Genomic DNA, 21,700 nt, shown 5'->3' with positions numbered 1-21,700 from the left:
CCTAACTGCATCCTAAAGGCCCTCATTGCACAGACAGGACACTTGAAGCTGTAGGAGATACTTGGTGACATGCTGGGAAGATGCTCTGAAAGCTTTAAAGGTGCTGTGTAGTTCAACTTGATCCGGTCATTAATTCCCCCTTTCTCTCCCCACTCCGAATCCATGCTGGGAGTCACCAGTGAGAGATGCCTTTTTATTATCATTCTTTTATTTTCCCGTTGCTTTCCCGCTGCTTATACAGTACTTAAAAATGAGATCACCTTCACATCAGGCATGTACCATGTTTATTAACAGCAAAAAAAGTATTATCTAGGCTTCACTCAAGACCAATTTACAGGATAAATAATTGTTTCAAATTACTTAAAAAAAACAAACAAAACCCCAAAAGAATAAATTAATAACTTAAGTGATTAGCTGTCCACAGTGATTTGAAAACTTAATAACCATTCAAACAGTGACACCACAAGAAGACACGTACTGTACAGTTTGCCACAGATTACTCTTGTCCTTCCTTCTACAAATGGAAAAAAAATTTAAAAATACTCCTTTTTAAGAACAGTCATAGGCTTTGAAACACACAAAACATCCCTGTGAATCGACTGCCAACACGATGGCTTCAAAGCCAGGGCTCCGACCCCCCGTCACAGCAGGTTAAGAAACAAATGGAGAAAACTACCCTAATTTGGCTGGGTCCATTCCCACGCAATGATGCCCAAAGTCAATGGGGACCCCTTGACTTTGCCATGGGCTGGGTTGAGTGGGACGTAACTACTCTAAAGGTTTGGTCCTAATCCTACGGGATTCATTGGCAGGCTCCCAGTGGAGCCCAGGGTCTTGCTCCCTTCCCCTCTCCGCAGCACGCTTCAGCCACCACATCCAAAGGGCTCTCAAACAAAATGTGGTATTTTCAGGGGCAACGTGGCAGCAGAACGCTGGAACTGTGCAAATGGCTTTTCCTCCACCCCGCCTCGCTCACGAGAAAATCCTGCCAAGTTTTTTTCCATCTTGGTAATTAAGGATGAGGGGTTTTTAATGAGTTTTGCAGAGCGGGATGTGCAGTGTCGTGTGTGATGCTGGGCACGGCAACGGGGTAGCACCACATGCTGCCCGGCCATTGCATGCAGACTCAAAACAGCTCTTTGCATTATTAGATGTCAATTAATCACACCTCACAACGCTTCTGTGAGGTGGGGAAATAAGTACTAAAAATCTTCATTTCACAAGCCGGAGAAAAAGCAAGATACAGAGTTCAAATGAAACCCTTGTCCCACCTGAAGATAAAGTGTGGTGTTACCCAAAGAACGACAATAAATACAATCGTTTCTTATCTCCTGGTCTTGGGGCAAACCTCTCCCATATAGTCAAGCCACTGGCCTACAAATGAACCTATTATATATTAGCAATGGGCTGCATAAAAAATTAAGAGCCTGCTGATTGGAAGTAAGTTCATTGAGAAGCTCTTTTAGCTCAAGAGATGGAGCCATGTGGCCCAGCTTCTGCTCCAGATGTTGCTGGCTGGTGTTAAAATTTGGACACTGTGTGCCAGGACTGGCTGTCTGTGGGTTGATGGGGGGAGAGCTGTTTGGTGACACCTTGCTACATATTAACTTTTCTCAAGAGCAGCCACTGAAGTAGCAACCTGATTAATAGTATAACTCTAGGAGCTGTGAACAAGTAGATAAAATTGTGACTACAAGGATGAGACACCAAGGACAAGCTGATGGAGGGATGAACTACTCCAGGCCAAGGAGGAATCATGACCAAAAGCTGCATGTCTCTACCTGCAAAAGCCTCATTAACAGTTACAAGATCATTGCATATATGTGGGCAGGTTGGTGCTTTCTGGGCAGAGAAGAGAGGTACATGAACTTTAGGGGCCCTAAACTGGTTTATTGGCACTTCTGATTTGATGCTGGACTGGTCCCTCTGATTTTCTTGACAGGTCTTTGATGGCCATGCATGTCCTCTGGCTGGGGTTGGGGTTAGGCTCTGCTCTTCACCCTTCTTGTTGCATGTAGGGCTTCTCCATAGGCACAGCCCCACTACACCCATCTCATCCAGACAACATCCCTCCAGTGGGACACACAATGTGGGTGAGTGTCAACTTTTACGTGGAATAGCAACATCACCAGGTGGGAAAACATCAACACAATGCAAGCATGACTTAAGAAAACCATCCTCTTATTCACCTCCCAGGCCAGGAAGATCAGACAGGGCCTGGGAGCTATTTAAACGTCTTCCTACCAAAGTCCACCACCACGTAAGAGAGCCATGCTCAATGGGTGGCCAAAGTGAGTCAGCTCTTCCTGCTATGCTCAAGGACTGGGGGCATTGGGGCTGGCATGGGGCTGCAGAGAGCTCTGGGTCAATGGCTATCTTAACAAACGTACAGGTTCAAGCTGTCCTGCAGTTGCTCGGACTGTGTGTCCATGTCCTGCATGTCTTGATCTGGGCCAGCCAGCCCTCTCCCAGGGTGCAAGGGATGGCCTCAGTGTGGATTGAGGCCCCTCGCTGTGGGGTATGGCCTTAGAGGTTTAGCTGTGCCTTGCCACTTGGCTTCAGGGCCAGAGAAGAGGCCCTGGCCCTGTTTTGAATGCTATAGGTCTCTAGGCAATACCTTTGGTCCCTTCCCTCACATGGAGGAGTCTCCGCTCAGCCCCAGCAGCACAGGGTCTCAGGGTAAACTGTGGGGATGAGATGTCCCTATCCCACCCCCTGCTCCAAACAGGGTCAGCTATGGGGTTGATCCAATCTGGTCTTCATAATCTCCAAGGATGGAGGTGGCACCTCATGGGACAACCCTGTGAAGCCATGGCATTGCTGTCCCATGACCAGCTCGTGGGAGCCCCAGAGCAAGGTGTCTCCCAGCACGTCCAGATCCTTACAACATTTCTGGTAGGGCTTCTCCTGCCCAGCTCAGAGCTGGGTGCATGGACCACGGCTCCCTGAAAGCCAGAGTGCTGAGGCATCATGTTGTCAGGCAGGATGACCCCCTCGAGAGTGAAGTGCTCTGGGTAAGTCCTAAGAGCGGTAGGAGCTCCTCCCACCAGTGCATTGCTTTTACTGAGCAAAACCCTGCTCCACAACCCACAAATCTTCACTATATATCTGACTTGAGACTCATGCCAAACGACCAAGACTCAAATCTTGCTGACAAACTCCCCTGCCTCCTCTCCTCCCAACCTCATGTTCCCCCATATATAACCCTTGTCAATGGCTGGTGGCCCTGGGTCCAAATCCATCCCAGTTCATCCTCAGTCAACCCAAGCCTTAGCTATCTCTTGGTTCCGGCTCCAGATTTGGCTCTATCTGCCAGACACTCAGCTTTGCCCTGGCACAATCTGCACTCAAACATATTTTCTTTCTCCAACCTGAGACTAAACCTAAGCCTGGCATCCATTTAGAGCTGGAAATGTATTTCTCACCAAACACTCAAATGTCAGTTCAGAGCAAATCAGCTCCAAGGCACTCACACATCTCACCAGACAGAGGAACCATGAGCAGCAGTTGCACGCTCACAGCAAGGGATACTCACTTTTGGAGACTTCTGCCTTTAAAACCACCAGCTTAGTCACTTTAAATCTTGGGGAGAGCTTTGAGCCATGGCCCTGGTACTTGATAAAACTAAATATTGAGGTCATGATGCTTGTCCCACAGACAACCCTTCTCCATGAGCTCACACAGAATCACAGACTGGTTGGGGTTGGAAGGGACCTCTGGATATCATCTAGTCCAGCCTCCTGCCAAAACACACACACATAGAAGCACACCCCTTTTCTTAAATGGAACCATAGAGCTGAAGAGCAGGCTCTGATGTGAAGACTCAAGCCATTTTAATTGCAATTAAAATGAATCATTTGCAATGTTCTCAGCTTCCTAAAATACCTATTTCTCACAAAAGAGTCAGTCATACTTGAGCATCCAAGTATAGAGTGGATGTGATAAACTCAGTGCCTTCAGGACAAAGTTCTTGGCAGTACATGTAATTAAACCAGCTGCTTTTCAATATGGTTTAAGACTAAATACTGCACAAACACTAATCATCAGGGACTGCTGTAATCAGCTCAGCAACCGTCAGGAATGACTATTTCCACTGCAGCCATTGATTACTTAACGGATTTCAGGAGGGGTTGATATAGTCATGTCTATAGGGCAATGCATAGAGTCTATGGGCTGCTACTTAGTTTGGAGGGGCCATTTAGGAAGTGGTTGAGTCAACATGTGTAGATGTGGTGCTTAGGGACATGGTTTAGTGGTAGGCTTAGCAGTGCTGGGTTAACGGTTGGACTTGGTGATCTTAAAGGTCCTTTCTAACCAAAACCATTCTATGATTCTATGATTTGCTTGGTTCTTAGCAGGGAAAAAATGGATGAATATATCTAGTTTTGGGAAAACATACGCCTTGCTGCAAAGCAGAGAGGGACCAGCAACCAGCAGCTGCGGAATAGCTGCTTTTGGGCTGGTTTGGTCCTTGGTCTGCCAAACGCAAAGGGCCAGTTACTGGGGATGCTCATGAAAGCAAATCATCTAAACAGGGCGGCTGAGCTGGGGAAAAGTGCTATCCCATGCCAGTGCCTGCACGATGAACAAATACAGACATTTGTGGGATGTGGAGAAAAAGGACTAGTTTCTCCAGTACCACGAAGGGCTTTTCCAATCTTAATTAACACTTTGGATTTAATGTGGGAGTGGGCACTGGATGCACCTAGTCCCAGCGCAGAAGCACTGGGCACAAATTCAGCAAGACACATCCCAACCCATTGTGTTGTCTCTCAAGCCACTGCGCCATCAGAAATGACTACTGCTGCTGCCTCCCCCTCACCTGCTCACTTTCAGGGTACTTTTGGAGCTTGTTGAGCTCCCCATCTCCCAGGTGGAGAAAAAGATTCAATCCAAGCATTGTTTATCACTTGATTTCTCCAGGCTTTTGGTCCTGTTCTAGATTTTTTTGGCTTGGAGCTGGGCTCAATTTCATCTTGAGAATAGTTGCACTGTTTTACTGAGAGAGACCCAAAGCAGCATAAAGGGATATTCCCAAAATTGCTGCTGCAATCCACCCTACAGGTGCCTGCATTTTAGTGTGAGAGGAGGAGAACAGAACAATTTGGGCAGGGAAATACATCCAGCGTGCACCATAACCCTTCTCCCCCATGCCATCTTCCTTTGTGTCTGCCTAACAGCTTAGAGGATGAAATAGGAAAAAATCAGCTTCGCACTGGAGTCACATTTGCTTTTTGGTGGGGATGGGGAGCTTGCTCCCAGCTGGGTGAACACACACTTCAGTGGGCTCTGGATCAGGCCCAATGTTTAGTATCCCCTGAGATGCAGTGATGAAAGGGGCTATAGAAATACGAAGCACTGTACTCTGGTCGTCATTTCATTACCTCACCATACAAGCGTGCAAGCCCCCAATGAGAGGCAAAGGCTCTTGCAGGCTGTAACACACTCCCTGACCTTCAGAAAGCATCTGGCTGTGCTAAATCTTCCCCTTTGGGTCTTTTTTTTTTTTTTTTTTTCTCCCAGATGATTATTAGTTTTACCATGAGCATTAGGATTTTTGCTTCATTATTCCTGTAAAAGGCCAACACTTCAATGTCTTAATAGGGTCGTCAGAGCTTTTCCATTAATATCCTTCCTTTCATGGCATGTGAGAAGAAAATATAAACTGGTGTTGGAAGTTCAACACTTATTTTACCAGCATGCAGCCCTTAAGGGACTGGTGTCCTATCTCCATGTGGGTCATGTCTGGTCCTTTCCAAAGTCAGACTAAGATTAAACAAATGTGTTAACACTTAAGCATCACTAATCAATACAACTTGGTGGTGTTGGTGGAACATAGAGCCCGTGGCGCTGGGAGGGGTTCAGCTTGCAGAAAGAATAGCTCCAGCTATTTAATAAATATTGTTACCTAATCTTTCTAATGTCTCCTTCGTTTGGCTCTCGGTTTGCGGTCGGCCTGTTTATTCGTGTCAGCGCTTGCTGTCTGGCAATCAGGCTGCTCCATGGCAATCATTAGTCCTTCCTGTTTTCATGAGATCATGAATTATTATCTCTGCAATAAACTCTCTCTTCCTTCTCATCTCTCTGCACCCGGCAGCTGCCTGGGGAGCGATCCCAAAGCCTGGATGTGTCAAAGATGCTGGCAAGGGGCAACACCAGTCTCCCACCCGTAATTAGAGCCTAGGGTTGTTAATGTCAACAAGCCCCATTTCTGTGTTGAAGAAACATTGCTGAAGATGGGGAGAAATATCTAGTCCAGCCTTTCGCACTCACCACAAACCAACCGTAATGCTACATTAAAGCTAATATTGAAACACCTTGCCCTGACTCTCCTGCTCACCCTCTTCCCAAGCCTAAGGCCTCACCATCAAACAACATGTCAATTACTCTACTCCTTTCCTCCAAGATACACTCCACTGGACCTCCTCACCCAAGACCAACCTCTGCAGTACAGCATCTGCCTTCTCCCAGTCCTTGCAACAGCCTCCCACTCCCTCCTTGTCACTCATCCTCACACCAGTCCAGATATACAGGGTCTCCAGAGCATCCCTGCGCTCCTCATACTCAACCACAGAGCTTCTCATGATGGCCATGGATGAGGGACGCTCACTCTATGGGCTTCTTTTGGTGCCACAAAGGACAGATTTTGATTCTTAGGGCCAGATTCACAGGCAATTGGCTTCAGATAGGCAGCAGGTCAGGGCTTAAATTATGCCATCCAAAGCCAGTCTCTCCAGCCCATTGACTTTGAGAGGTGCTGGAGAGCATCAACAGCAGAAGACACCCTAACAAACTTGTCTGTTTCATGTATGCATGTGTGCGAGCATGTGCTGGCATATGTGTGTGTGTATGATGGGGCAAGTCCTGGGCTTCAAAGTTAGTTCAATGGGAAAGTCTGGATGCTTTTCAAGCTCCTGAAGGTTAACAACCACAACTAAAACCATGGGGGCTGTCCCGCCAGGAGAATAGCCCTCAGAGGTTTTGGACATATTATTTACAAGAGATGGGACAACAAAAGTGATTTCAAAAGGAATGATCCTTGCTCAATTTTGGGATTGGGAGGAGGCAAAGAAGAGGGCAACCATGAGGAGTGGGGAATCAGAGCTGTGCAATGATGTCCTACGAGAGATGCTGCAAACCTGCATGGCACGGTTTGGGGGTATGGCATGGAAGAATACGGGGAGAGATGATGCAGTGTTAGCACAGACAAGGTGGCTTTAATAGCTGTAAGTAAAAGATGTGTAGGGTGAAACCTGGTATTGCTAAGTCAAAGTTCCTGGATAGTGCATCCAGCAGCTAAAGCACAAACCCAGCCACTGAACACAGTTGGTCTTTATCACTGGCAAACTATCTGCCAAGTCTTCCCCTGAAATTGTTTCTTTTTGTCTTAAAACAAAAAAAAAAATAATGAAGACCCCCTCCCCTCCACAGACAAGTCTTAGAAATCCAGCCCAAGTGCAGCTGGCAGCCCAGCGGGGTCCCAGCTGGGGAAAACCACCGGGACATTTGCCTGTTTTGCTGCCTGCCCCAGGCGCTACTGCTTTGTGCTCTTGGCAGGCTCCGAGGACTGCCGCACATCAGTCCACTCCTGCATGGTGCTCTGCAGCGCCTGTGTCTTCTCCTTGTCCACTTGTACGTAGTCAACCTTCTCATCCGAGGCGACCGATGAGGTGGAGGGCTGTGGGGAGGAGAAACATGGCCACCGCCTGGTCACTCACCAGCTCCCTGCTCTTCCCTCTTGCACCTTCCCGCAGCAGCACCGTGGGTGCTGCAAGTCCACTGGCACCTCCCCTGCTTTCTTGCAGACTCCATAGCACATCACCCTCCCTCTAACTTCCCAAAGGGTCTTGAATGAAAGATTTCAGTCTGCTCTGCATCTTGCTTGCATGAGACTGCGGTGCAATGTGAGGATAGAAACGGCACTTGGGTCTCTACCTTCATGTCAGCTCTGGGACACGAATGTTTGGTTGCAAATGGATTATCTAATTGCTGATATTGCAAATTCAGCATTGCATCTTGCTCATTTTCTTGTAAAGAACTCAAGAACTCCTATAGATACGCATAAAAATCCCAGCTCCATCCCTCTTAGCTGTGCTGACTCTACACTGTTACAGCACTAGATCATTTTCATCCCCAAAACAACAGATGTGTCTGTGGGTTCACCAAGGAGACCTGTTGAGGGAGGAGGAGACACTGTTTCCTGTAGTTTCTTGAGTCCTGGAACTTTGCCTGCCTCTATAGGTATTTCAGAGGACCCCCAGCTTCTTGCAACTGGAGCCAGATGATATTTTTTAATGGTCTAAAATCGCCTTTCCAGATTGGGATAGAATTTCAATTGGTAATACCTGCAGAAATACTGCTGGGCAGAAAGAAATAATCAAGGGACAAATATCAAATAATAAAAAGACCTAACCAGTGGAATGCTTTGCCTAGGAAACAAGGTGGTGTTTGAGAAAGTTGAGGCCAACTCACAGGTGGTTCCCACAAAGGTTTATACAATGCCTTGTCCTTCACCATCCCCTTGCTCAGGTACTGCTTTGCTTGAGCCAGTCTCTCCTTCCCTCTCCCAGTTTGCTCAGGGTGGCACCCAGCAGGACCTGCCTTTGGTCCCTCCCCAACCCACCCTGTCACCCCTGGGTGTCCTCTTCATCTTGGCCTTGCTGGGGAGGTTGTGAAATCTCCATCATCTGAGACTTTTTAAGCCTCATCTGTTACCTCTGGAGAGATGGTTTCCTTTGGATGTGGGGATGCTGTGAGGTCCTCCCTTGCCCTATTTTCCTATGATTTGCTTTAAGATGGTGCTTGTTTCCCTCATGTATGAACCTGGAGAAAAGTAACCAACATCTCCATCTTTAGGATCTTCCCCTTCCACATTTCCACATGACACTGGGCATAGGCATCCCGTTCCCGACCCATCTTCTCCCCACAGCTCTTTCTCACCAGACAATGGCTTGATCAGCTCAACGTAAGCTGGCTTTTAAACATCATCTTCACTTTTTGAAAGCCATTTGGGCTCTTCCTGCCCAAATGGCACCCTTTAAAAGCACCTGACTGGCAGGAGACAGGTGCTCAGTATTTTCTGAATGAGCTCCTGAAAGTATCTCAGCTGGAAAATCCAGGTCTGGTTTTGGAGGACCTGTTCTAAATGAGGAAAAAAAAAAAAAATCTTCTGATATTTCTTGGGATACCCCCTGAATATATAATCTCCAGCTGAATTTCTGGTGCAGCACAAAATTTACACTCTCCATCTGAATTTTTGGTCTCATCAGCATCCCTGAACCCCTGCACATCCATGCTTCTGGTGACACTTCCAGCAAGGCTGCAGACATGGCATAGAGACTGAGTCTGACCTAGAATAAATAGAGCAGTGGATCTGCAGGAAAATTCACACCTCTGAGGTTACTGTGCCATTTCCCCACCCTGGCCAGGGCTTTGGACCATGCTGTTGCCTATGTGCATAAAAACCCTTAAAAAAATGAATCACTTTTAATCAGAAGTTTGTAAAATTCCCCGTACCTTTCTGTGTGGCCCTGGTGAGCTTGGCTGGAAGTCCAGGGCCAGATAATCCACACTCCCCGAACTCTTTTTAGGTGCTGGGCTGTTGGTGCCACTAGGAACAGGAGAAGCAGAAATGGGGTTTTGCTAATGCAGGGAAGAGACAGGAGAGATAACGAGGATTAAAATGGGAAGAAGGTAAAAAAAAAAAAAAGGAATTAACACAAATCTGGAAGCGAAATGCCTCGGTGGCACTTTTAAAAGAGGTCCCAACCTGGATATGTGCTCACCTGCCTCTGGGACCAGGGTGTGCAGAACCACTGGGGGACTATATATATTGCATATTGTGCTTACAAATATTTCAAGCTCATGCTCTTGGTTTTATGTATCTGAGCAGTTCTGCTGCCTTTGTGCTGATGTTATTCACATGCCTGACATCAGATGTGGGCTTCAGCAGGAACCACACCTCAGTGAGGCCAGACCAGCTCTGGGATCTTCATTAATCACAACCACGCTACACAGAGCACAGATTTCCTCTATCCTCCTGGTTACACAGCCTCAGAAATATGCTTCAAGTCAGCAGCTTCGTGAAGGCAGACAAAACCCCCTCCCTAAAAGCAGTGCCACTCCCTGCTGCTGCTCTGATAGCCCCTGCCCTCCACACAAACATGATGTCAGCAGCTATTAGGGGAAAAAAACCCTCAAAAAAATCAACTTAAATCAGGAAAATACACCCTGACAGTTCAGAGACATTTTTATCCCCTCAATTCCTGGCAAAGGAGGTGATATATATTCCTACTCTTATATACAGTTAAACCCCCAATGAGACGTGTCATATTAGGAACAAAAGCCACTGCTTTGTGCATGGAGGGATGTACGTAAGGACGTACACCACATTCATCATAGTGCTATCATCTGACTGCTTCCCTGCCATGAGCTAGGAATGTGTTTGTAGAGCTGGGGAACGTATACGTCCTGCCAGGACCATATATCTTAGCTGTGGGGCCCTTACCATTGCCACGTAGTTCTCCTCGCTGTCTCCTGAATCAGTGCTGGTGATGCTCTGGGAGGAGACAGGGCGACAGTACTGCAAAGAGCCGGCATTGAAGGTCTGGCTGTAAGGACAAGGGTCAATGTGTTAATGATGGTTGGAGGTGCTGCTTGTCCATCACTGGGGAGGGATGGGAGAGGGCAGCACCTGATGTCTCCAAACACCACCATGCTTGGATCTGGGGACTGAGCATGAAGAAGAGCTGGTGGCATTGATGTTCTCCTAACCCAACCTTCTCACGGGTCAGAAGTCACTGGGTTTGGTCTTCTCATTTTCTTCTTTCTAGAACTTTTTAATAACACCATTCTTGCTATGTACCCGTAACTCTCCTGCTATCAGCTGCATAAATCAGGCTCCATGAACTCTTTTATCTCACAGGAAATATTTAATCCTGGAGGATGCAGGGCCAGCCTCAGTGGAGATTCTCACCTCCAGCCTTACCGCAGCTCCAGGATTTGTTTACCACGCAGGGCCCTATCTGAATATTTTGCTGGAAAACAAAACCTCTGAGGCATCGTCTTGCTTTCAATTGGCCAAATCTAATTATACAGAATAACATAATGCAATCAGGGTCTGGCATTAAAGCTCGTGTCTTAAAAAGCTATTTGTTGCCTTGCAGTAAAGGCAGGGTCATATGATTAGCTGATAAGGGAAAAATCCATTAGCTTCTCTGGGGTCGGACGTCTTGTCAATCAAACCCCTCTCGCTGTGTCCTGATGCAGTGATTTCAGCACGCAGTGCTCATGCCCTGCAGTCAGTCTCCACACAATCCAATTTATTAGAGGAGTGATAGCAGCCAAGCTTTGCTTCTGCCTTTCATTGGACAACATCAGATCACGAATTAGCAGCAGAACTGGAATTGTGTGAGTCCTGTTATTTTTGGCCAGGCAGACTTTGCTCTGAAGTGCTTTGGTTTCATTTTGCAGACTTCCCTCAGGCTAGGCTTTGCTTTCAAGGCAATCAAAACACAGCTCGGTCGGACCCTGCGAGTGTCATCCTGCATTTTGAGACTACAGCGGGGGTTTTTGGGGAAGAGCTGGATGTGGAATTGTGCCCTGCGCCCCCAGCATGGCCGAGTTGGAGTGGCTTAGCTGGGTCACGAGTCACAGTGGACCTCAAGCCCTGTGTCAGAGCCACAGCTCTCCAGGAGCTGTCAGATCCCAGAAATAGGAAATGTCTTCAAGGGATCTTAATTAGCTGCTTGGCCACATGCTGGACTTCCATGTGAAATCCTGACCTAGACGAATTTATCATCCTGCCACCAGCTGTGATGTGGGGAATAGGACTCTGGCTCTTACAACACTTGACTAAGCTCATGAGAGGTCCAAGAGAAGAGCCCCTCTGCTTTGACAGCATCTGACACAGGTTGTAAGTCTGGCCATGATGTGACCAAGGAAACCCCTGATCCCCGAATCGCCATGGTGTGGCAGGATATTTTAGGAAAGAATTACTCCATAAATGCCATTCTTCCCAGATAGCTCCTGCTGGTCCCTGACAGGGGTAGGGTGTTGGGCAAGGTGGACTTTCACCCCAGTGCAGATGTTTGTGTAGCATGACCCAGCTCTGCATCTCCTGTTTCTAGAATTGACAAAGAACACAATGAGGGCTGAAGGGATCATCCAGCTTTCGGGGAAATTTGGCTCTGCATCCGAAGTCTGGGCTCACTTCTAGCTTGATTCAAGATGGCCCACAAGAAATGTGCCCCTTCAACAAAAAGAGATGGTGGGCCAGAAGAAACCTCTGCAGCAAGCAGAGGCAGCAGGGCAGACGACATCAGCTTTACACTCAGCCAGAGATGTTTAATCCATGACAGAGGTGACAGTGTGGCTACATGTGGACACCAGCAAGGATGAGACCAGAGATCTGCTGCCGGAGCAAAGCAAGAGTTCATACCCCAACCATTACTCACGTTGGCCTGGACCAGGATTTCGTGACTGGTGATTTGAAGGGAAGCTCATCAATGATAGTGTTGTTCCTCAGATCCAGCGGAGATGGCTTTGCTGGGGAGGGGAAAAACCTTTATTCAGAGGCAGCACGTTCCTACAATTCAGTGTCCACAACTGGCATGAGAGGGGACAGTCCCCAGCAACTTGCTATTTTCTTCCCGTTCTGCTAATCAGCCCCCTGCCCTCCTTGCTGATAACAAACACCCCCAACCAAAATCCCTGCACTCATTTATGCCAGGATTGGGGGAAAACAGTGAATCTCTCCCTCTGACCCACAGCCCCAAAGTGGATGGGTGGCCCCAAAAGGGCAATGTACCTCCCAGGGAACAGAGATCTGCTAAAAATGCCCAAACCCAGAGTATAATAAACCCATTCATTAGTGAGCTGTGACAACCCGTTAGACAGCGAAAAGCCTGCCTCAGCTTGCGGCCAGGCAGGGCTGGACAAGAGCAGGCTCTGCCAGGCCTGAGCTGCCTCCAGCCAGTGCCAGAGGGACTGGGAAGGACATCTGCAGGGTAATATGAAATCTCTTCTCATCATGAGTAGTTCATTAGGTAGAAGAGAAGAGCGCTCCAGCCCCAGCCCTCGCCTAGCACATTGATGGGGTTAGGTGCTGACACCCTAATGATGAGAGTCCTCCTCCTCAGCATCTCCTTGGTGACCTGTCAGGCTGTGGTTTGGGGAGGGATTTGCAGGATGTAGGCAAAGCCCTGAGGGAAAAGCTGTCTAGATCCAGCCAGTAGGAGAAATTTGGGTCATCTGAATACAACACAGAGATTTTGGGGTGGAGTGTAGGCAGGGGTGAAGGCAGAGGGAGTGAGATCCTGCCTGTGACACGCATCTCCTGTAAAGGTCAGGAAGGTCTTAAGGCAGGCTCTTCAAGCATTGTGAACATCATAGTCTTCCTGGAGAAAAGGAGGCTGAGAGGAGACCTTATCACTCTCTACAACTATCTGAAAGGAGATTGTAGTGAGGTGGGTGTTGGTCCCTTCTCCCAAGTAACAAGTGGTAGGATGAGAGGAAACAGCCTCAGGTTGCACCAGGGGAGGATTAGATTGGATATCAGGAAAAATTTCTTCACCAAAAGGGTTGTCAAACATCAGAACAGGCTTCCCAGGGCAGTGGTGGAGTCACCATCCCTGGAGGTATTTAAAAGCCGTGTAGATGTGGTGCTTAGGGACATGGTTGAGTGATGGACTTGGCAGTGCTGGTTAACAGTTGGACTTGATGTTCTTAAAGGTTGTTTCCAATCAAAACGATTCTATGATTCTATAAGATTGAGGGGGTTCAACCCCTTTAAATGTCCCTTCCAACCAGTACTATTCTATGATTCTAAGATCTTTAGGTTTGACTGTGCTGGCGGTAACAAATCACACCCCACATACGACTCTACTGAGTGTGCACAAGATGACAGATGTAATCCAAAGTATTACAAGAATAGAAGGGTTCTTGGAAAGATTTGTCCACAAACAACCATTCTTACCTTTCCGGTCGGGTTTGAGGTTGCGGTTGACTGGCGGGGGCTGGATTTCACTCAACCGTCTGTGGCACTGCGCCATGGCTCCTCCTTTATGCACAGGGAGGGTGGCCGAGGACAACCCCACCAGGTCAAAGTGATGCGGCCCAGGGCTCATGGGGATGTAGAGATTTTGAGCGTTGTCGTTGGCTTTCTCGGTGTGGATCAGGGGTGAGGAACCAGGGTTCATGGGGACATAGTTGTCCTCAGAGTCGGTGCTGTGGGAGCGGGCCACCGCTGCCTTGGCTTGCTGGGGGATAAGTGGAAGGATGCGCTGTGAACATCAGACACTGCTCAGCCTCATCCCACTATAAATCCCTTCCTCTCATCATCACCAAACACACCCCTGAGGTGGGATGAGCTCTAAAATCTCAGCACAGAGGGAAGGGATGGTCTGTCCTCTCCTTGGACAACAGTTTGCACTGAGAGGGTCTGCCTCCACTGTTTCCAAGACATTGCAACATCCTGAGTTCAGGGAAAGGTCTTAATCACCCAGACCTGAGCCTCTTCTCATGACCAGAGTGAGCTGCAAAAGCATGCTTAACCTGGAAAGTAATTTTTCCCTGGGCTCTGGCCATGACTAAAATGCAATATGAAAGGCTGCTTTAATGTCATTTCCAGCTCAGGAAGTCTTAGAAAGTGCACAAAAGAGGCTGTTCTGGCAACATATCAAAATTTAGCTCAGCAGCATCCCAGACTTTCAGGAAGAAGCCAAACTCTTGGGCACTTTTTTTGGGTCAAAGCTTCAGGCAGATTCACTCAGTGGAAGCACCCAAAGCAAAGCTCTGCATGCGATGCTGGGTTAGGTGGTTGTCCCTCCATCTCTACCCTGCAGGCCACTATGGTTTTAACCAAAATCAGTAATAAACCCCTTCTTGACTCAGCTCTGCAGGACTGGGCTGTGAGGTCCAGCCTGGAACCAACTTGTCTCTCGATCTGTAAGGTGCAAATGGTGCCTATAGTGTGGTGGCCGCCACCAAGGAGAACTCACCAGGTAGGAGCTGTACCCATCGTTCATCGACTCGACTGACTGCACAGCGCTGCCACTCCCATGCTGGGGGTATTCGTACGTCTCGCAAGAAGAAGCTGCAACACAACCACAAATGCACAACGTGTCCCAGTGCAACTGCTAATAAAACAAAATCCAGGTACTGCGAGGGCAGTATCTATTCTGTATGATTGAGACACTGGTGGGAAGACATGGTTTGTAGCCTGTCACAGCCTCCCTGCTATGCTCCCTCCCAATTAGCATCCCTCTGATGTGTCAATGCAATGGCACGAGCCACGCGGACCTAACCTGGTTCTGTCAAAGGGCTGCAAAATCCCAGGGGTAAAGATGTCAGATAAGGTAGATCATGGTGACAAAACTGGGTTAAGGAAGAGCTCTCTTACAGCTTGCTCAGCAGATGTAAGGGCTGGCAGCCTCCAGTAAGAGGAGGACGGGGTGAGGAGAAAGATGGGGTGCTAAGCTCCTAGACTGCTCTGTCTACTGCTGAACATGGATTTGATCTCAGTCTAAATGTTGGTATTTAGGTAGGAGGAGATGGAAGAAGCATTTCAGGGAGCTGTGTGTATCATTTACAGTATGTTTTCTCTCCAGCTGCTCCTTCTAAGTTACTTTCCAGCTATCTCATCCTAGGCCCAAGGTTTGGAAAGGGCACGCTCATCCACGGCCCATCCATGGCCAATGGGAAGGGTGGCTCTGCTGCACTGGGGATGTTCAGTCTTGGAGATGTGCAAAATTATGTCCCTCTCTGGTGAGCAAAACCAAGGCAGCTTCAGGCTGAAGTATGTTCTGACAAATCTGGTTACAAATTAAAATAAAAGCAAGCTAAAAAATGGCCGAAACCATCAAAATCTGGTGAAGGGCTGCATGGGCAAGCAGGTTTGGGGTTTTGGTTTGAGGCACAACAAAGCCAGGAGCCAGCTGAGCAGATCCAGTGGGCAGAGCCCTGGGGATGCTTCTCCTTGCCTGTTGCATACAAAAAAAAGGGCCAGATCCTGACCAGGGAGAGTTTCTTTGCGTTCAACCCCCTGGTTGATGCCAACAGCCACCCCAGCCCTACCACAGCCCAGTGGTACTGACCAATCCAAGGCTACTAGATAGGACAAAACCACCCCCAGCTCCCCACCGCCAAGTTTACCTCGGTGCAGCCTGCTGTTCTCCACTGCCGGCAGAGTGTTTCTCCGGGGAATGGTGGCTGCCATGGGGGCCAGCCCTAAGGTTTCACCGGGGTGGGGCTGCTGAGGTGGGCTACCCCACCGCGGCTCCATCTGCCCGGGTTTTGGAGGCCGTGGGGGTGGCGCGGCGGGCGAGTCGCTGGCGGCCACAGCCAGAGCATTGTGGTTCTTGTCCAGTGTAAATGTCCTGGGGATCTGGTAGACGGAGAGCGGGGTGGCAGGGATGTCATAAGAGTCTGTGGAGAGCTCCCCAAACTCCTTGCACAGGGTGTTGTTGGGAGTCTTGTAGGTGTAGACCTCCTCGTTATCTGTTTCGGAACTGGTGAGGCTCGACTTGGGGTGGGTGTAGGAACCAAAGGTGCGCGGGAGGTCGTACGCACTGTCCCTGAACTCTGAGTTATGCCGGCTGGGTTTCGGCAGGCTGTAAAAGCCGTGGAGCTGCCCGCCAACCCCGTTCATGCAGTGCCCATTGCCCTGTGAGAGCTTCTGGACCGCCGTGTCACTCCGCATGAAGAAGGCGGACCTTGTGGCTTGGGAGAAGCTGGCGCTCCTGTGAAGGAAGGGGAGAAGGATGCTGAGATATGGGGAAAGCCAGTCCTGGGGTGCACCGAGCTCTGCTCCCTCCATTTGTCACCTTCCCGACCCATGTGCCCAACGCCAGGGCAATGGGAACATCTCAGACCCCTCCAAATGTTCCCACAATCCATTTTATCCTGAAAACACCTTCAAAATGACCCCGTCACAGATGGGAGCGCTGAGCTCCATGGCTATGGGCAGGAGTGAGCCTTTTGTTCAGACATAAATTGCTCCAAAAGAGCAATTTTCTCATCAGCTGACAGCAACCCAAGACATGGCTGCAAAGCACTACCCCATCAGCATCGCCATCACGCGTCAGCTGCCCATCTGCAGTGCAGGAGGGAACTTACTCTCACCTCTGCCTTGCAAATGTGTTTGAGAGGAAAAATTCCTGATGGGGATTATTTCAAAGCCTCCAGCCATGCTGCCAACCTTCCCTCTTGCAGGGCAAGCCCTGGGGAGGTGAGGACACTCCCTAGCTGGGTTTTTGGATTTGCAGCCCTGATCCACAGGGCAGGAGGAGCGAACCTCAGGGTTCAATTCATATTTATAAAAGCTATTGAGTGCCCTGGGTTCAGTGGGGCAGCGTGGTCATTAGGTCCATGTCTTGCTAATGACTCCTTGATTTGTACTTGGTCATGCCCAGGGACACTAGCAAGGACAGAGGGTGAGCACTGGGGAGACCTCGGTCTTCTAACAACTGCTCGTTAGCCATCGCTCCTCTGCCATTTCCCTCCGAGGGGTTTCAGCTCCTGTTTTATCCCTCTTGCTACTTCCTCTTTCAATGCTCTAATGTTGCAAAAGATGATGAGCCCCATGGGATTGGCTTTCTGCACCCCTAACCCCAGCGACGACATTTTCTCAAGTCAAGGAATGCTTGAATTGGCCACTTGGACTTTTCTCTCCCCTCGCCTCAACCCCCATCCCCCAAGACTGTGGAAGTGCTGGGACACAAGGGTGAGGTGCAGCAGAGCTGGGCATGGGTGATGATGATGCCTTCCCCTGAGCTGGCTGAAGCAGCCTGGAAGAAGAAAACACAGCAAAGCTCCAAAAAAGGGTTACCCTGCCATGAAGAGCTAATCCATACACACCAGGAGAAGGTGACAGGTAGCCTTGAGCTGGGTCTTTTTGCTCGCAGAGGTAAAACCATGCATAGATCAGGCTTTTGGGGCCCATGTGCTCATAGCCAGAAAGGACTCAGCCAGCCCTGTTTAACCCTCTCCCCGCGGAGGAGAGTCCTGTCCTGTATTGATCACCGCACTGGGAAAAACTGAGATGGTTACGGGGGCTGTTTCCAGTTGTGGCAAATCACTGCGGAAGTGCCAGCTGTATGGGAAAATCTGGGAGATGCTGGTTTACCCTGCTCTGGCAGGGCTGGTGCTCTGCAGGGACTCTTGTTTCATGGAGCCAGCACAAGATGGCGCTCAGAAATAGGGCTTATTTGGGGAAAAAAGAAGTGATGCTGCGATAGGAGAAATGAATCTCTTTGGAGATCGGTCTGCCTGGGAGATGTTTGGGCTCTGGCAGGGTCCTTTTGGCCAAGGACTTGAAGCATCTCATGGGTTAATTATTCAGCATCACCCACCAATTAGCTACTATTACCCTCATTTTATGGATGAGTAAAGTAAGAGCTCCGGAGCTGAAAGGGCAGGGATTCCCAGCAGTCCTGCAGCCTGGCCCTGTGCACTGGGAATTGATCGAGGCGATTCTTTCTGGCCCAGTTGCAGAAGCTGCCGCTGGCCAGTTTGTCTGTGCCCACTAAAGCATCAGAACTTGCTCCCTCCTCCTCCTCAGTGTCCCAGCCATGGCTGGGCTCTCAGAAGGTGGCTTTTAGGTATCCTCACAGCTGGAGCGTCAGAGGGCCTTTTTTTAAACACTGTTCCATTAACTCCATCTGAAGTTAATTTTTCTGAGCCTTTTTCTGTTGTTGTTTTTCGAGTAGGGAAAGGCAGCTGCAGCAGGAAAGCCCAGTGGAGGCTGCAGCCCAGGCTCTGCTCTCACCTCATGCCAGCTGGGCTCCAACTGCCTCCCTCCCTCCCTCCCTCCCTCTCTCCCTCCCTCCTTGTCTCTCTCAGAAGCCAAAACTCTTCACGCCAAAAAAACTCCTCACTATTTAAGGCAACCGGCTGGGTCTGGAGGTGGAGAGCTGCCGCTCGCTCAGAAATACCACACCGTGCACCACAGGCTGCTGTGAAGTCCAGCGAGCTCTGGGCTACAGCACGGATAAACAGCAGAGCAGTGCAAGCCCTGCCCATCCCTCTGGTTGTGTTTTTTCTGGTTAAAGGAAGGACTTAGGTCCCTGTCTGCAGGATCACAGAGTGGTTGAGGTTGGAAGGGATGTCTGGAGCTCATCAGGTCCAACACCCCACAGCCAGCTGCCCAGGACTCCAAGAATGGAGACTCCACAACCTCTCTGGACAACCTGTGCTAGTGCTTGGTCACATTGAAAAAGTGTTTCCTGATGTTCAGAAGTGCCTTCCTGTTTTTCAGTTAGTGCCCGTTGCCTCTGGTCCTGGCACTGGGCACCACTGACAAGAGCCTGGCTCCATCTTCTTTGCACCCTCCCTGCAGGTATTTATATACATTGATGAGATCCCCCTTGAGCCTTCTCTTCTCTAGGCTGAACAGTCTCAGATCTCTTAGCTTTTCCTCTTAGGAGAGATGCTCCAGTCCTCTCAGCATCTTCATGGCCCTTTGCTGGACTCTCTCCAGTATGTCCATGTCTCTTTTATACTGGGGAGCCCAGCACTGGACCCAGCACTCCAGGTGTGTCCTCACCAGGGCAGTGTAGAGGGGAAGGATCCCTCCCTTGACCTGCTGGCAATATTTTGTCTAATGTAGCTCAGGATACAATTTACCTTCTTGGCTGAAAGGACCCATTGCTGTCTTGTGTTCAACTTGGTGTCCACCAGGACCCCCAAATCTGCCAAGATGCTTTCCAGCTGGGTGGCCCCCAGCGTATATAGGTGCCTGGGGTTGTTCCTGCCCCGGTGCAGGACTTTACACTTCTTGATGAACCTCATGAGATTCCTGCTGGCCCATTTCTCCAGCCTGTTGAGGTCCCTCTGGTGTACCAGCACGACCCTCTGGTGTATCAGCCACTCCTCCCAGCTTGGTGTCATCTGCAAACTGGCTGAGGGTACACTGCCCCATCATCCAGATCACTAATGAAGATGTTAAACAGGACTGAACCCAGTATTGACCCCTGGGGTACACCGCTAGTGACTGGCTTCCAACTAGACTTTGTGACACTGATCACCACCCTCTGGGTCTGGCCATTCAGCCAGTTTTTAATACAACCCAGAAAGCCAGGAACTTGGGAGGTCACTGCTCCAACCTCCTCCTCCCAACTGCGATGAGATGAGACCATTGCTCAGGGCTTTCACCTGCTGGGTTTTGCAGATCTCCAAGGATGGAGGTGGGTTGAGTCACTCACTCCCACCCCTCCCTCAGCTGTCCCTAAGGTTTGCTCCCAGGTTGGCTACAATACCTTGCGTTTTCTGACTTTCTGCTCATACACTGGTGGAGGAAAAGGTAGTCCTGGGGGGCACTGGCGGACAGGGTGCTCTGGAGGTGGCCGGCGGGTGAGTCAAAGGTGAACAGGGTGGGCTGGCTAGAGTGGGATGGTGCCGAGGACTTGCGCTCTCGCAGTAGGTGGTGGCTGGCACTGCTGAGCTCTGCCGGGGAGGACCGTGGTGCGTGGTTCATGGAGGCGATGCTCCTCAGGGTGTCTGTGCGGGGAAAAAACACTGGTGAGCAGCTGAACACAGCGACCCCACAGCCTGTGTTCCTGGGATTTTCCCTACTTAAATGCTCTGGCATTTATGGAGGTTGATGGGGTTTGCTTATGGCTCTGACTGATGCACTCAGCAGCAGGCTCCTCTGCTTGGAGTGCATGCAACTATAGATACCATGTAGGGAAAGAAATATTTTACCATATTTTATAATTTTATCGTATTTTATAATTTTATCATATTTTATCACAGGCTTAGCAGCTTGCAGGGCTGTCTGGGGGATGCCAGCCCAATTCACGGGGAGCTCAGTGGGTTACTAAAACCTGGTTAAAAGGAAAAGGAAGAGAAGAGCTTTCACACTGGAGTTTCTGCTTCTGTCTTTTCTTAGAGACCTTTTGTAGGTGGCTTTAGAGATGTGATTTATGTCATCCCCCATCCCTCTGTGTATGGTCATCGCTGCCATCCCTTTACAATGGGGTAAACTGGAGTGGAAATGTGGATGCACATAATGACAGCAGAGATGAAAAATATTCCCACTTTCCCCAGTTCTCTATTAATTCTGTTCCTGGTGTTTTCTGCTAGTAAAATGGGATGCAGACCCAAGGTGTGACTCCCTTTCCCCTGCCCCCTCCATTGCTCAAGGAGAAATAACCTTTAAAATGTTAAATTAGTTTCAACCGCGAATATCCCAGAGATCAAGAACAACCCAGTTACTCCAGCTCTCTGACAAATGTGCTCCAGGAATTTGAACCAGGAAAGAATTTTTACAGCCAAGCTGTAAACCCCTATTAAAAAAAAAACCAAACTTAAAACCCCAGAAAACCCACAAGCTGCAGAATATTTTAGGAAAGCTGATCCATCTCTGGCTGCAGAAGACCATGCAGAAAACCATGCATGATCTCCCTGCCACGCATGCACTCCTGGAGTGTGAAAATCAGTCATCGTGGTTCACTGGAGTCACCCTCTATAATAGCTGTGATTTACATTTATTTGGTGTTGATGCAAAATGCATAAAAAACCCAAACCATAACAAAAAGGAGGACTTTCCCTGGGTAAATCCACCCACTTTTTGGCCACCACTGATTTAACGATTGCTCCCAGGTTTCCCCCAACACGATGTCCATCTGCTCCTCAAATCCGACTTCAGACACCCCCAAGGGAACCTGCTCCAACACAGGGGCAAGGGGGATTTTACAGATTT

At 49.1% G+C, this 21,700-nt stretch overlaps 1 protein-coding gene across 1 annotated transcript in view; it reads right to left on the bottom strand.

Moving 5' to 3' along the window:
* Positions 1–222: 222 nt before the first annotated feature.
* Positions 223–21,700, bottom strand: part of GAB2 (GRB2 associated binding protein 2) — a 107,012-nt gene continuing 85,534 nt past the window's right edge. The window contains exons 3-10 of the mRNA XM_068420912.1: positions 20,256–20,496; positions 16,153–16,739; positions 15,000–15,094; positions 13,976–14,258; positions 12,456–12,546; positions 10,508–10,610; positions 9,517–9,642; positions 223–7,678 (exon numbers count right to left, since the gene is read on the bottom strand). Of these exons, the coding sequence (XP_068277013.1) occupies positions 7,535–7,678; positions 9,517–9,642; positions 10,508–10,610; positions 12,456–12,546; positions 13,976–14,258; positions 15,000–15,094; positions 16,153–16,739; positions 20,256–20,496 (1,670 nt within the window). The 3' untranslated portion in view covers positions 223–7,534. The remainder of the gene's footprint in view (positions 7,679–9,516; positions 9,643–10,507; positions 10,611–12,455; positions 12,547–13,975; positions 14,259–14,999; positions 15,095–16,152; positions 16,740–20,255; positions 20,497–21,700) is intronic.

The sequence above is a fragment of the Nyctibius grandis genome, chromosome 2, assembly GCF_013368605.1.
Source record: "Nyctibius grandis isolate bNycGra1 chromosome 2, bNycGra1.pri, whole genome shotgun sequence".
Lineage (NCBI taxonomy): Eukaryota > Metazoa > Chordata > Aves > Nyctibiiformes > Nyctibiidae > Nyctibius > Nyctibius grandis.
The sequence above is the reverse complement of the archived record's forward strand: the minus strand, read 5'-3'. Positions and strand labels throughout refer to the sequence as shown.